General features: G+C 42.4%; 1 protein-coding gene across 1 annotated transcript in view; it reads right to left on the bottom strand.

Annotated features, from left to right (window-relative positions):
* SAMSN1 (SAM domain, SH3 domain and nuclear localization signals 1) overlaps window positions 1–16,713 on the bottom strand; it is a 129,751-nt gene that overhangs the window by 84,160 nt on the left and 28,878 nt on the right. The window contains exons 6-7 of the mRNA XM_019476574.2: window positions 5,484–5,560; window positions 1,612–1,680 (exon numbers count right to left, since the gene is read on the bottom strand). Coding sequence (XP_019332119.1) covers window positions 1,612–1,680; window positions 5,484–5,560 — 146 coding nt within the window. The remainder of the gene's footprint in view (window positions 1–1,611; window positions 1,681–5,483; window positions 5,561–16,713) is intronic.

The following is a 16,713-nucleotide window of genomic DNA, read 5'->3' on the forward strand; positions in this document are numbered from 1 at the left end:
CTGTAAGTGTTTTTAATGACCCAAGATGGTGACTGCGAGCGTTATAATGAAACTCACTGAGCGCTAAGTGGAATCATGTATCAATTTAAAAATGAGCGTTATAGAGAAATAACGCTAAGCGAAACAGAGTTAAGCAGGGGTTGCCTGTATCTAAATAGAGACATTTTCTTCTTCTCTGTCACTGCTATGACTGATGGCCTTGTCACCCTTGCTTTAACTTATGGCATGTTGTAGAGTCTTTTGTACCTTTTAGTTGTGTATGAGTTTGAAGTCACAATTTTGAGGAATTCTTGATTCAAAATTTGTTTGCAAATCAATGGCTTAGATTTGATGACTCAGGGAGTCCCTTCCAGTCCCTACATTCCTATGACCTTTGACTTGGACTTGAATTAAATTTGAAGTGAATTATGATAGAGAGTAAACTTAGAGTCATTTTTGTGTTCCTATATTATAATCTTACCATGATAAATATTTTTATAATATTTCTTGGAAAATATTGGTAATCTGCAATGTTGCTTCCAAGTTAGATTATACACATGTAAATATTATGCTGTGATAAAACATTTGCTTTTCTAAAAAATTTATGCAGTAAAATAACCTATATAAAATATTCCAAATTGTATTAAGGGATTTGGGATAATGCATCTCTCATAAAGAATTGCTAAAGCAATGTTCAACCAGGTTTCATGCAGACACTAGATGAATTTCTTTTGTACATCTCTGCCCATGAAACTCAGATCCCTACTTTTTCAACTTTGAACTTCCACCAACTCAGAACCTACCATTTGGCCAACAAAGCATGGTTAGGGTTGGACTTGGATATTCTTTCCTAGTGGAATCTCACTGCAGGAATTAGACATTTTGTTTCCATAGAGAAGAAAGTGATTCCATGATTATTACTCCAGAATTGGAAAGAGGTCTAAGTTTTGGGAACTCTTATCAAGTGAAGAAAATCAATAATCCATTTTTTTCATAGATTTCATAGATATTAGGTCTAGAAGGGACCTCGCAAGATCATCAAGTCCAGCCCCCTGCCCAAGGGGCAGGAAGTCAGCTGGGATCAGATCACCCTGGCAAGATAAGCAACCAGGCATTTTTTAAAGGTATCCAGAATAGGTGCTTGCACTTCTTCTGGGGGGGAGTCTATTCCAGACTCTAGAGACTTGGATGGTAAAGAAGTTTTTCCTTATGTGCAGTCTAAAACAGTCTTTCAGCAGTTTGTGACCATTAGACCTTGTCATCCCTTGAGGCGCTCTGGTGAACAGGTGTTCCCCCAGATCCTGATGCACACCCCTGATGTACTTATAGGCTGCCACCAAGTCACCCCTGATCCTGCGCTTCTCCAGGCTGAAGAGTGCCACAGCTCTCAGCCTCTCCTCATAAGTAAGCACTTTGCTCTCTTGTCCTCTAATCATGTGCGTGACTCTTCTCTGGACTCTCTCAAGGTTCTCTACATCCTTTCTAAAGTGTGGAGCCCAGAATTGGATGCAGTACTCCAGTTGCCGCCTCACCAAGGCTGAGTGAAGTGGGAGGATGACTTCTTGGGACTTGCTTGGGTTTTCTGCATGCTCACCTCTAAATAAAAGTAGAACGTTTTTCACAACAACTTACCATTTCACTGTTGCTAGACCCGCTTGGACTCAGGGCTTGGGGTGGAATCCATTGCTCATAATTCACCACCTTGACCATAAGGACAGTACACAAAAAACAGCCAAAACAGCAGTGTTAACAGCAATGTTACAAAACAAAAGGCCGAGAGAGATGCAATTTTCGACATTATACTGTATACATATAAAACCAGTGCCTGTCACTTAAACACAGCTTGACATCCACTTGCCTTCTGATTTATCCAAAATGCTTATTTCATCAAGTGTCTCCAAACTTAAAATTGTTTCTCCTTTCTGTGAATCACACTTGGAGGCTCAAGTTTAATTCTAGGTCTCCATTCCTTACTTCCCTGGCAATAACGGGTGGGAATGCCCTAGACAGAGAAGCAGATTTTTCATCCTAGCTAAAGAAGGAAAGTCAAGATGGATTCCCACCAAAGGTCTCATTCAAACAGGCAGAACCTTCTGGGTGAGAGTTTGAATGGGGTTAAAAACACAGAGAAAGTCAGGGCTTCCATAGCTCTCTGAAGCAAGAAAAGAACAGATCATGTGCTTTTGTTGTTTGTCCATAATCTGCCCCTTTGGTCACAATGTCCTCATGACAGGAACATCAGGAGAAAACACTCTCCTGGTGCACTGATGCAGTCCTTGGTGGGTAAGCCTGACAGTGCTTATAGCTTATCAGTGAAAGTAATGAACAGTAGCTCTTTTTTCTTCATGAATATGAATGACACTTTGAAGGCTGAATGCAACCTAAGAATTTACGTGAGAAATGAGGCATGAAACATTTTTGAAAATGTATTAGCCCAAAGACTGTATTACTTCATATTTTATATCCTTCCCAATATGCTACAAAGAGTTTGAGTCATCAAGTGAGCCCTGCCAGAGATGAACAAACAAGAACAAGGGTATGAAAATAAATGCAGAGTAAAGCTTCCATGTGATACTCTTGATGGTATGCTATAATTATCGTAGTGCCATTCATGCCGCTCTCCCTCAAATTATATTTTCATTCCATTTGTCCCTGTTTTCAGAGATTTACATGTAGTCTTAGATGGAATAAAGCATCAGGTTGCAGAATGCAGAGAGATTTAAATTTCAAAGGCATTCAGAGATGTCCATTTGGCTGTTTTTAAGTTGAAGGAGGAAAAAAAAATCCCCAGACGTTTGCTTATTTTTTTCACCCTTCCTATGCAGTTTGACTCTAAACAAAAATGGAAGCAGCCAACGATCATAAGGGTCCAGAAGGTTACAAGGCAATTCTACAAATGTTACCCTGAGCCTGGCACTCTGAGGAAAGTGAGTTTCAGGGGTAGTGAGTACCAAACACACGTGTTGTTTAAAAAAGCACCACAGTCCAATTTTTTCAAAACTGACTTCTCAAAAATCAGAGCCAATAGGTTTGAAGCTGCCAACAAAATGCAGAGGTTCCCAGGCCATGCATTTCCCTTTTAACTCAGTTTATGGACTTCTAGACCAGGTCCAAAGCATTTCACACACAATGGGAGTAGCCAAATTAGAGGCAAGCTAATAACTGCTATCTTGACTTTTGGTGGGGTATTTTAAAGACTTCCAAAAAAACTCCTTGACTGAAAACCAAAATAAGGCTGGAATCCTTTTTATGGTGCCTGTAGAATTGTTCTGTGGACTGAGTTCAGAAAGCCCACACAGGAGCCTTCTTTGGAGCGTAGTGTTTTCACCAAGCAAAATATGCTGCTGTAAAACAAAATCTATCAAATTGTCTGTGCTCCAATGACTGCTTTTAGTAAGTTCTTATGGATATTATTGGCTTTGGGATACAGGCAGTCCTCGATTTACAATGTTTTGAGTTACAACGTTTCGCACTTACAACATTTATAAATTGAGACCCCATTTCAACCTTCTGACATCACATTTCAACTTTACGACGCTTTATCTGACGTGATGCCATGCCAGCGAACAAGTTCGCTGTGTCGCCCATCTCCCTGGAGAGCAGCTGTCCAAACTTCCTTGGACACTTTCTTTAAGAAAGCAGACACGACTCCAGAAAAACCTGCAGCCAAGACTCCTGAGAAGACTCCAGCCAAGATCCCTTCAAAAAGTCCAGCAAAGTCACCTCCAAGTCCTTCCAAATCAATATGATTGCTATTTACAATATGAATACATTAATGTAGCTATATTACTCATCTATATTTGATTGAGTACATAATTCTGGGTTATCTTTGGTGAAAATAGGGTATCGGGCCTTGGTTCAGGAACCAATCCCCCATTTATAACATTGTTTCCTATGGGAAAAATCGGTTCCAAGTTACAACGTTTCGTATTAAGATGTGGTTTTCAGGAACCAATTGTGTCATAATTCTGAGGACTGCCTCCATTTGCTGTTGTAAATTAGCATACTTCAGGTGCATCTCACAAGATGTTTACTGTGGAGTAGAGTAATTAGCTCATCAGTAAATGGCCCTATTAGGCTGCAGGAAACTAAATTAAGTCCACAGCCTGGTAGTCCTTGTAAATACAAGTACTATACTTCTACAGAGTTTTTTTTACTCTGCAGCAGTGCAGGTGTAGATTCTGATGCACTCAGCTGGGACATGAGGGTGCTCCAGTGTGGGGGCTGCCTGTCAGCTAGCCCTGCACTGAAGCATCCTCATGCCCCAGCCAGCCCCTCTGCAGCACATTGAGCCTGTTCAGAGCAGCCATGGGCTGGCAGGCTGAACCCCTGGATCAATGTTCCCTCTAAGGAGCAGTGGTCTGTGAGCGCACCACCTTAGTCCATGTGCATGGGACGCACCCCCAGAGGCAATGCCGGGGAGCAGAGCAGTGTCCTGGGGCCGGTAGAGCCTCACTCAGGGCAGGCAGCGGCTCCTCCCCGAGGTGAGGCAAGGCAGGAATGGAGGCTTGGGCGGGCGGCTGGCATTGGTTCTTCCGGCTCCGGGGAAGTGCTCCACTCCCTAGCCCTAATGCGGCTCTAGCCTCTCCTGGTGCGCAGCCTTGAAAAGGCTGTGTGTGGCCACAATTTTAGTTGTCCACGGCTGCGCACGTGCGCACCTTAGAGGGAACCTTGCCCTTGATCTCCTGCCAGGTGGGGGCTGCTCCAACCTGGCTGAACATGCTGCTGTCCCAGACATGTGTGTAAATGCAGAACCCAGGAGCTATAAATTCCAGTGTAATAAGCACCAGAGTTTACTGCTTCACTTTAATAGCATGTGTAGATATGCCCTTCCACTGGTACCAGTGGAGCTAAGCTGATATCTACCAGATGAACATCTTGCCCTTCAAGTAAAAATATTGGCTGGTGACTGCTCTTTGTTGGAAATAAATTGAAAGAAAAACAAAATGCCAGTTGCCTAAGCCCTTAACTTGCTACAACTCCTCACGTGCCTCTGCTCAGTTCTTACCAGCTGATGGATTTGTTAACTACTTTTGTGTCATTGTTGTTGTTATTATGCAAGCCCGGGATCAGATTTCCTGAATTGCTCATATTAGTTAGTTAACTAGCATAGTAATATAAAGCAGAACATCAAGAGACATACTACACATTTGTATGAATTCAAAAAGTATGAAGAGAAAGTATGTACCAATGTAGCAATTGGCAAACTGATCTAAGCATTTAGCATAGGTCTTGTCATAGAAAATTCCTGCATATTAATTTAACATATACCTAGTCACTGAGGAAAAAAGATGGTAAAGTATTAAACCTTGTATGGGTTGCATAACAAATATGGAACGTAACTCAAGTTGACATTCGAGTCTTCTTTTCAACTCAGCTTCCCAGATATGTATTCACAATGAGTATAAACTCAATTAGTGACAAACTCATGCTGAAGAGATGCAGGAAATTTGCTATTTATATAGTAAGAGTATTAGATTTTGAACAGAAATTATTTTTCTTACCTCACATGTGGTTTGTTCTACCTTTTTTCCTTGCAGTAAATGTATGCTATCACCTATAAGATTATTTTCACTGAGCTCTGAAATACAACAGAAATTAATTTAAATAATTATGAGAAAGTTCTGGGTCTTAGCTGTTTAAGGCAATACAATTTGAACTGCATACACATATTTAGCTATTTTTGACCCTTTGAAGTTAATTTTACATCATTTAAACAAGCTTTATCTCATCATAAAAATGTTTTGAAATAAGACTACAGAGTAAATTGGCAAAATAACTTACATAAATAAAATTTATTCGTGTTTATTACTTCATCTGCACATATTCCTCCATTCCATAAATTAGACTTTCTACCTACTGAGCAGTTTCTCGTACCTAGCTATCTTACAGCTTTAGAATGTGGAATATTAATGTTAAAATTATGGCCTTGGGCAAAAATGATCTTTGCAATCTAAGTTCTGTTTGGCTTCGGACTGTAAAAAAAATGTTTTTAAAAGTTGAACTTCCTCTTCATTTTTTTTCCAGGCAGCATAGACATTGACATAGGAAGGATATGAGCCTTCACTATTTAATAACAGGCAATAATTCAGCAAGTGAGTCATTTGAAAAACTAGAGGCTGATGTTACACTCAGTGAAGTCAGTGACAACTTCCACAGACTGTAGCGATGCAGGATGAGGGACCCAGAGAGTATATTCCATTCTCTTATTGTGGCTATAAGAAACAGTTCATCAATTGCTGAAAGAATAGACCCCTTGTTTGTGGGGGAAATTATTTTTGGGTTTTTGGGATCTTTTTTAGTAAGTTCTACTCATTGAGGGCCAGAACCTGGTGCTCTTCCTCCCGTTGAGGAAGACTTTACAACAGCTTAGGAGCTGATTGTTTCTCTTTCATCAGCCAAGAATGATCCTGCAAACTCTTATGCCTGTGACTGAATTCACCTGTGTTTAAAATGATGAGTGCAAATGTTTGCAAGAGCATTACCTTAGAAAATAAAATGTTTGCTTAGATGAATTTGAAGCTCCCTTGTATGATCAAATTTATCCCCAAGCTGAGGTGGGGACTGTTTTTCATTTAAAAAAAAAAGAAAGCTAAGATCAATTTTTTCTGGGATTTTTAAAAACTGAAAATAGAAATAGAAACAAAGTTACATTGGAAATAACAAATTAATTCACTCTAGACATCGTAGGAATGAACAAATGAATGGGAACCTGACAGTAAACCTTGAAAAAAAGAGTGAGATGGACTTGACGTCAGAGTTCTTTTTTAATGTTAAGACTGACAGCAGGAATACCTCATTCTTTCATTTGCTAGATGTGTCATCAACAGGGAAAGGTAACACGAACAACAGAAAACTTTATCAAAGCATTGCATAAGTTTGGCATTAGTGGCTCTGATAGAATATACAGGAGTTCACACATCATCTTCCTCCTGCAGACCTAACACTGACAATAAGGCTACTACGCAGAAAAAAAAAAAAGAGTACCTAAACTTAGGATCCAAAAAACATAATTAGAAATCTAAAGGTGAAAGAACTGACTTTTCCAAAGTGCTGAGCATACACAAATCTTGAAGGCAATGGGGGCTGAACTTCTGAAAATCAAGCCTTTTAAAGCATTTAGCCTGAGAAATAGGGGCTCTTGAAAAACAGTATACTAACATTCCCTACGAACCCCCCCCCCCCAAAAAAAAACAACAAAAAAAAACAAAACCCCAAGATCCAACAGGGGGTCCTCAGCCATGTAGCTAAGATTAACCAAATGAAGGATCAAAACTTAAAAGAAGCCCACTGTGCTTCCTGGGTATACCAATTGTCATGGCCTTCAAGAACAGAAAAAAAAAAAAAGAAAAAAGATTGACCCAATTAACTATTTGCCCTAAATTGGAGCAAGAAAAAAATTAGCACTTCTTGCTCTTCGAACTAAAGAACAAGCATATTATTAGCTCTTCCCTTTTAAGCTAAGATGTTCAAAGAGGTCTTCTAATTGCATATTAGTGAACAGCTTCTTGCTAGAGTTCAGCAAAAGTGGCTGCTTTACAAGCAGAAAGTGATGCAGCAAACAGACAGAGTTTTAGGGATGAGATCTGTATTTGACATACCCAGAGCCTGGTGTTGTATGGTGATAAGCCTTTGCTTGTCCAGCAGCAGCATGGCTACAAGTAAGCTAGCCTGAGTTTTAGGTTTCACATGGAAACAGGTCTTTCCTGAAATCTGACCCACATTTTTCCAAAGTGCTCAGACTGCAATGGTACATTATTCTCTAAAGGTTTGCTACACAATTTTCTTCATTTCCCTTTAGGTTAATCCTAGCCTAAGTTCACTTCTACATGAATCTTCAGAGAAATAGTTTCTTTCCCAGTGGGTGCATCTAGATGTGTTGCTATGTTGCTGTAGCAATGCACTATGGCAATATAGTGTCTGCGGGCAAAATTCATAGCTGTATTGCCATAGTGATGCGCTCCCTCAGTATAGTGCATTACTATGGCGACATAGCAGCTAAAAATAACCATGCACAGTGTGCATAGTGCAGTACATGGTGCAGTATGGGCTGTTACTGTGCCATCCTTTAGTACTTCCAAAAGAAAGTACTAAAAGATGGCACAGTAACAACCGCACCATCGGGGCATGTATAGACGTGCCCAGTATTTACTCATAAATACAGACACTATTATATCTCTTGTACTTATCTGAATCCAAAATAACTTCAAATTTAAGATTTTAATGTATAGAAGCTAATTATCTGACAGTTGTTTTAAATTAATCTATCCCAACTCTGTGGTAGGAAAAACAGAAGCAGGGGGTAGTGGTGGGGAAAGCAGAAGTGTGAGGGGCAAGCAGCTTGACCCCCCACCCTTTGCCACCACCTCCCCTGTGCCTGTGCCTCTTGGCACCTGCCCCACTGCCATTGCCTCCCCTCATGCATGTGCCCTGGTGCCTGGGATCTCTGTATCATCAACAATAAAAGACTACTTAGGCCAGTGCCTCTAGGCATACAGAAATATAGCTCTGCAAGCAGAACTTAGTGTGTGGATGACAAAGCAGAGAAAAATCCAATTCTTCAAATATGTTGGTTTGGTGGGACCTGGAATAACAAAAAACAGGAGACTCTGCTTTATTATTGCTATCATTGTAAGCAAAATTATGCTAAACCCATGAAGCATTGAGAGCTGCTAAGTGAGAAAGGTATGGCTGCAAAAAGGAATGTAGAAACCTAAAATAAGGCATAGACTGAGTACACTCATTGAAATAATCTGGGAGAATTCTCTTAGGTTTATTCTCTTGGTAGAGAAATGTGCTGTGCATACGGTAATTTGAATGCTGAGGCCCTGAAGAGTGGAGAGCTCACAGTGCTGACACTGGGCAGCCAGGGCAGGCCTGTGCACACATTAGCATGCTCTGCAGGCTTCCTTAGTCTGCCTGGCAACAGATGGCACCAGTGCATAGACCAGCTCTGTTTAGCTGACCCAGACTGCCCATTGTTAGCCTGTGTTTCCCTGTAGCATAATGTGGGGATTATGAAGTGGGTGTGTTCTGCTCCCTACTGTAGCAGCAGTGAGAAAAAAACTGTCTCTCTAGGGCAGAGTCACGGGGGGAATGCTGGAGGATCATGTTTTCTTTTGGGAGAAGCCACAGTACATACAGGCATTTGCTTGAGCAGAAGAAATTCTCAGGAGTGAGTGACTCCCAGCACAGATGGGGTTGGTCTCCATGGCAACTCCAGCTTTGCAGTATCATAGCAGAACTGCAGCTGGGGTCTTCATGGTGACAGGCTGCTGGGAGATGGAGTCCACTGCTGGCTGGATCCACACTTTGTCCACCCCTGGCCTAATGGTTATGACAATCTCCTCACAGAGAGAAATCCAGTTCTACTCTCTGCTCCCAGGGCTGTTTCAGATAAGCAGTCACCGGGGGAAAAAAAGTATAAGCAGTCCTTGGAACAATATTTGGGACCCTGAACTCCCACTATCCCAAGAATTAGGGCTGTGCGAAACTTCGGTTCATGCCCTCTGGCTGGCAGGAACCAGTGAGTACGGGGCTTTTTTTTTTTTTTTGAAGTGCTAGGATGCTGGGGACAGGTAGGGCAGCCATTGATGGGGCTAGGAGAACAAGCGGGGGATGAGGCCTGTTCAATTTGAAGATTCGGCTGATCCAGCGGCGGCTGAATCTCTGAATCAGATTCGGCTGAATCGATTCAGGACAGTGATTTGAATCACCGAATCGAATCATTCTCCCCTGAATTGGCCAAGTCTGAATCCCAAGAGAATACTAGCCGCTTTGCACAGACCTACCAGGTATGCATCCTGATCTGTTAACTGTAGGATTGTACTCACCAGTACAATAACTGGTGGGGGTGGCAGATGCGAGTATAAATGGGGCAACAGCTCCAGGTGCTCCCTTTGCGAGGAGGCACCAAAATAGGCACCACCACAACAGATGCAGTTCTGAAATCAGCACTATGGCATGTCATTGTCAACACCCAATGTCCTTTTCTAATTCAGCTCTAGAAAAAACTGAAAAAAACTGTCTAGGTGTATCAAGGGATTTAGGGACTACAGCACTGAATGTTGCAAGATTTTCTGACCAGATTTCCTGAAAACCCAACCAGAATGCTGCCACCCTTGATATGCAAATCTAGAATGACCTGTTCAGTCCACTGAATATGTACTCCAGAAATGCATTTCTCCAGGCAAGCAACATGCCTATCCTCATAACAATTTGTGTAAGCACAGACTTGGAAATGGGTTACATTCACTTTCCGCATTGTAAATTACTCTGTAACACGAGGCCAAGTAAAATTAGGTCCGCTAATTTTGGGAGATGTACATTTTCTCCATTTGTATCATTAGAACTTTTTTTCTGAAGTCTATTGATCTAAACTGGTATAGCAACATTATGTGCTATCACACCAATGATCATTTTAACAGAACAAGTTTGTCAACTTAAGGCCAGGGAACTAGGGATTGTAAGCAGCCTGTGCAGAGAAACCTGAAGTATTCATACCTATGTCACAGCAACAGTCCAAGGTATTCATCTTTAAAGAGGTTATAAACAGCCCTGCTATGGGTCTGATCTAAAGCTTCACATAACACATTACTATTGGCTTCAGTGAGCCATGGACCAGGCCTTTGAATATGACTCACAAGTGGGAAGAGGAATCTATGCTTTCCACCATATATAGCTTATTACATCTAACAGGAATTTATATTATGCAATAGACTTCCAGACCTTGAAGGATTATCTCTGTTAGGAGAAAGGTTTGATCAATAGTGACAAATTATTTTGATCAATAGCAATACATTGTAAATCTCCTTGTAATGATTTTTGCCACTGCATGAAGAGGACTTCCCTTAAAATAATTTTACTGCAGTGGGGGAAAGGGAGATTTTTGTTTGGCTGCCAGCCTTATTTCCTGTTCCCTCTGGGCACCTGCCCTTCAATTATACTACTTGTCAGCTTTAAAAATGTGCACTGCCTCTTTTGCATGCTTCGGATATTTAAAACTGTAAAAAAATTTACAGTACATCAGATGCTGGGGGAAGGTCAGACAAAATGCCTCCTTTCATTCAGCACAACATCATTAATAACCATAAACTGTCTCTTATTTTTTTTCAGATTGGCAGCACCTTCTGAGATGTTTCAAACTATCATCTTGGAACTCTTTTGGTTCATTAACATATGAAACCAAAACACAGTTCCTCCTTTAAAGTCATAGTTTTATGATGCCTATAGAGCCCATTTGTAGCAAAAAATGTTACAATGGTAAGCCTATGATATAATAAAAACTAGCTGAAACCCACAAAACATTTGCGATTACATTTTTATTGGAAAAATATTTCTTTAAAGACAGGATTTTTAGTTATCCTTTGATTGAATACTTTAACAGAATCAATACTTCTCACCCTTGAAAAGTCTACATAAAGCTGCCCATGTGTAAACATAGGCTTAGAAATGTAAATACATATTTTGTCAAAAGTCTGACTTCATGACTTTATAGTCATAGAATAAGAGGGCCCTTGTATACGTGACTAAGGGCCCTTGTACATGTGAAGAAATTGCCCCTTTTAGTGGCTTAATTGCCTTTTTTAACAATTTAATTGTGCAACAGCGTACACGTTCAGCGGCATGTAACGATTACATTTCATAACTGTGTACACGTTTGGCAGTGTGTTTTGATTTAAATGACTGTTTTATGTAGCAAACTAAAACACATCCCATGTATTTTAGTTTGCTACATAACAAATTACAGTGATATTCCTCATGTGTCCAAGTGCCTTACTTGGAAAAGGCGGTGGGGATGGTGCATGGGGTGCTGGAAGCCTGGGGATGCTCAGGCAAGATCGGGTTTGTTGGGCTTCCAGTGCCCCATGCACCATCCCTGCCACCTTCTCCAGCTGCCAGCACACCCAGCCACCCTCCTGCCGCCTTCCTGGGACAGCCAGCCCATTCCCAGGTGGTCCCAGGCAGCAGGAAGGCAGCAGGGACGGTGCATTAGGCACTGGAAGCCCACCAAGCCTGAGCTTCCCCAAGCACGACCGGGCTTCTAGCATCTTGTGCACCATTAGATCCAGTGCATGCTGCCTGTGAGCTGGGGCTGCACCCATGCAGCTAGCACCCCACCTGGGTGGCCCCAGGGGGCACCACTGCTGCAGAGGGAAGCTCTGCATTTCAGGGGCTGAGTGACCTGGTGGCATTTTGTGCAGGCAGGCTCTGCCGAGGAAAAAAACAAAAGAAGTGGCGAGGGGCCTGATCTTTTTTCTTTCCTCCTGGAGCCTGCCTGCATCTCCTGTGGCCAGGGAGCAAGCTGCCAGTGGGTTGCACAGCCCTTGAGTTGTGGGGTACCTCAGTGCTTCCCTCCACGGCAGTGGCACCCCTCAGGCAGCACCCACCTGCCGGCCCCCTGCCTGGGTAGTCCTGGAGGGGCACTACTGCTGCAGAGGGAAGCACCAGGGCCCCACCGCAGCTCAGGGCCCGCTGGCAGCTCACCCCCTGGTCACGGGAGAGGCAGGCAGGCTCGGGGGGGGGGAGGATTGGGACCCCCACCACTTTTTTTTTTTTTTTTTTTTTTTTTTAACTTTGGCAGCTACTCCATGGCAGGGGGCCCTGGTGCTTCATTCTAGCTCTGACTTGCCTGCATATCTGTTTGACATGTATCAGGATCTACAATAATAAAACACTTATTCTTGCTGTGAGAGCACTCTGATTGGTTGTTTCAGTAAGCATTGTGACTGGCTGCTGAGACAACCAATCAGAGTGCTCCAGACAGACAGACTAAGCCTATTATTATTATAGATGTGTAAGCATGGGGCCTGCTCCTAACTCTGTTGAAGGAATATTGTCAGTCCCACTGTCCTCAGGAGATTCTGAGTCCAGCTCATACAGCTCTTTTTTCCAAGCTCTTAAGAGTCTAGCTTAAAGTAGTGAAGCCAAGGAAATTCAGGGCTAAAGCTGGCAATCTGTCCTCACCTTACCCTGTTGTATCTAAGTAACAGAGGGGTCTCAGAGCAGTGGATGATCTTTATGCCATATGTGCTGCAATTTCTAAGACAACAAGGTAAAAACAATGTCAATCTTCTTCATCTAAAATGTTTCATTGGTTTAAGGAAAGGACATGGCCACTATGTTATACTGGATGTCAGACTGGATGATTATAATGATCTTTCCTGGCCTTACTATCTTGATTCATGCGAGTAAATTTAAGCAAGCGAATTAGATTTTGTAGCATTGTGCTAGCCTCAGAGATGATCAAATCATTTCCATTTTTAAAAGTCTACTTTATTCTTATCGGTGACACTAAATTTATTTTGCTCAACTATGACGGAGCTACCCTGGTCACTTTCTAACTATTGGTGTCAATATTTGCTTCTCAAGCAGCAGCTACTATGTTGTTCTACAAAGTCACTCAAAATTCGTGCTGTATTAAGGCCTGTCAAAATATGTGTCAATCTTTTTTTGTTGTTGTTTTTTAACTGTGTTGTGATGTACGCTATCTACTCCCATCCAAAATTAGGTTTTCCCCCCTAGTCAACATGGGAATAAAAAGCCTTGTCTTGGATTCAAGTACCAACTTGGGGCAGGCAATAGCTCAGCTCCAGCTTTGGCCTTAGGTCCCAGCCTGAAGCTGGAGCTGAGTGGCTGCCTGCCCTCATTCAAATAGCTTGCTTGGTGGAGGAGGGGCATGCAGCCAGGGGGGAATGCAGGAAGACTGCGGGGGGCTACAGTCTGCACCCCTGCCACTTTCGCCCCTGTGCTCATGCCTATCCCCTACCTCCCCTCCCTTCAGCTGTTCCCTCTCCCCTTATATTTTCTTCTGGCTTTGGTCTGTTCAGCCCCAACCCTGCCCAGCGATGAGCTGCTATCACATCTCCTTGGCCAGGTTTAGCTGGGACTAGGCTGGGGCTGCAATGCTGCTGAGTGTCCTGAAGCCAGAGCAGAGCTGGAGGAGAAGGTAAAAGCAGGGGGCAGGGAGTGAGATAGGTAGGCACAGGCACCAAGGGAGGCAAGACTAATGGGGAGGCAGGCTGCAGGAGGGAGTAGCAGGTGGAGGAGGCACAGCTTGGGCTGGGTGGCCCTGCTGCTGCTGACTTCTCTGGAGGAGCTTAGCTGCAGCAAAAGGTGGGTGCAATAGGGGTGGGAGCACAGGAACAGAGGAGCAAGGGGTGGGGGTGGTAGGGAGTGGTGGGGGACAGGCATAGGGAGCAAGGGTTGGAAGGTAGGCAGTGGGTGCAGGCATGGAAGGACAGGTGGCAGGGGAAGCAAGCATGGGGGGGACAAGGGGCAGGAGAGAAAGGGACGGGGGTCCGGCACCTCACCCCCTGCTGTTGCTTTCCTCATCATGACAGTGAGGAGAATGAATTTAAGACAACCTTCCACTAATTAGATTCTAGACATAGAAAATTGGAACACGTTTCTAATTTTCCATGTTAATAATCTAATTATTGGGGAGGGTCATCTTAAATTCAAAGTTGTCTTGGATTTGGGTGACTATGGGGGAAGATATCTCCTCTCCTGATCAAAGTTCTCAGGACGGTAACAAATTATAGTAGGCACTCAACAAAAATAATAGTAAGAACAGCAATATCCTCATATTTCAAATAAAAATCTTGAGGGTTTTTAAAGTGGTCAACAGAAACAGAGCATGAGGTGGATGCTAAGTGGAGCAAGTGCCCTTTCTAACAGCCACCAGAGGGAAGGCATGGATTGCCTGCCAACCAGCACATGCAGTACACTAGGAGAAAGGTCTGGGAACAGGTCTTGAATGCAGCTCAGTACTATAAATATCCAGGGGTTAATAGATTAACAATTTCACTCTAAAATCAATTTGGCACTTTATATTTCTAATGCAACATCTACTGAGGCCAGTGAAAAATTTCCCAGTATTTCAATGGGTAAGTGATCAGTCTCTGTATATAAAAGGAAAAAATCAAGATAGGTCTGAGAGGGTCAGAGATGCCGTCACCAGAGGACAAATAGGTGCTAGTGCCAGTGACGGAACAGACTTTCAGGCATCAGGAAGCTAGTGGCTGGTTTTGAAAGACTAAGATACATTAAGCTTCCCTTTTCTAGCTTTTTTTTTCTTGTGAAAATACATATGAGGTGTAAATGGAAGCAAAACAGTTGTAAGAGCTGAAAAGAGCAATTAGTAGGGGGTTACCTCCATGTAGAAAGTTCTGAGAGTGGCCTGGTAAAAGCTCCTCTCAATATATATTATAACAAGCAGGTATATGATATATGATAACGAGCAGTTCATTTGGAGAACATCTGATAGAATTACCTTATCAGTCCCTTCCCCTCCAACCTCCAATTCCTGACTCTGTGTTGCAATAAGCTCTTGATGAATAGACCTGAACACTTTTGACACTGAACTGGAGACGTGACAAATGAATGTTTCTCAGGTGCGAACAAAACCTGTAAGGCCAAGCCTGGCCGATGCTTCAAGTACTACCTGCAAATAGTGAAGACACCTTGCTGTAAGCTCTGAGAGCGATGTAGAATAATCAAAACCCATGCTTCTAGAATAAGTGTGGGCACTGCAAGGTCAGCACAGAGTGCTGTAATAAAGAGCATAGCTTGTGAAAACAGCACAACTGAAGAAAGCCCTTTCATTCCTCACCCAGCGTGTCACTTTCCATGGAACAGCTGCCGTCAAAAATATTGCCGGCATACTTAGCTTGCCTCACTATCTTCAAACTGATCTTTCCAACAAAAAAAATAGTAAACAATGGAAAATTACTTCTTATAACCATGCCCTATACCTGGCAGCAAGACATCTATTTTCTCTGGACTCGCAGTGAAACAAGCCTGTGGCATAAGTTTATAACAATTTTTTTCCAGTATCTTCCTCCCACCCAAGAAGTTGCATTCATTCACATCTTCTGAAATAAAGAATGAATGAAAAAAAGAAATAAAGAACAAGTTACATACATAAAGCAATCCCACTTATATTAGGACTCCATTATATATGGTTTTTAAGCAGGGTTAAAATGTATATAATATATATGTAACATCTTATAATTGGATATGAGTAGTATGTAAGCATCTTAGTACAAAGGGTTAGAAACAGTTATAAGCCATGATTAGTAGGCATTAACAGAAGACTTGAGTGAATCAGAGTTGACTGACACTTCTTAAAATGTCTATTAACCATTTATTAATTAACTATTGATAAATGGAACCTTAATGTGAATTGTGATCCATAAAGGAATAGAATTGTGTTTTCATCCCTTTGACACCGGCAATATTAATGCTTGTATTAAATATCATTTTTGGTTTTCTATGTTTCTTGTATTTAATTTTGTTAATTTTTTTACACACAAACAAAAATTCCAATATATTTTTCTCTTGGGAAATTAAATTGAGCTTCACTTTTTATTGGAACCATGGTTTGTATAACATTTACCTCCCTAAGTTTCCCTGGGAGAACCCCCTTGCACACCTACTCCTAAATCTCACTACCTGCTTTGCAAAGTCCTGTTAAAATCATTGGGATTTTGGAGACTACAGAGGCCAGTTGCTCCTCTCGCTCCTCCCCATATAGGGTGCAGACAGATGTTCAGGCCCCAGTTCAAACACATGACGCATTACATAAAACACCATGAGTTAGAGCACTGCCTCCCCCACAACCCAACAGACATTTGCCTGTTGGGTCAGGGAGGGATTGAGCCTGCTTGCCCAGCCCTCCTGGCCAGAGGCAGGGGCAGCCCCTCTCCCCGGCCCTATCCCTCCCTCTCAGCT

This window comes from Alligator mississippiensis, chromosome 1 (assembly GCF_030867095.1).
Source record: "Alligator mississippiensis isolate rAllMis1 chromosome 1, rAllMis1, whole genome shotgun sequence".
In the NCBI taxonomy this organism is placed as follows: domain Eukaryota; kingdom Metazoa; phylum Chordata; order Crocodylia; family Alligatoridae; genus Alligator; species Alligator mississippiensis.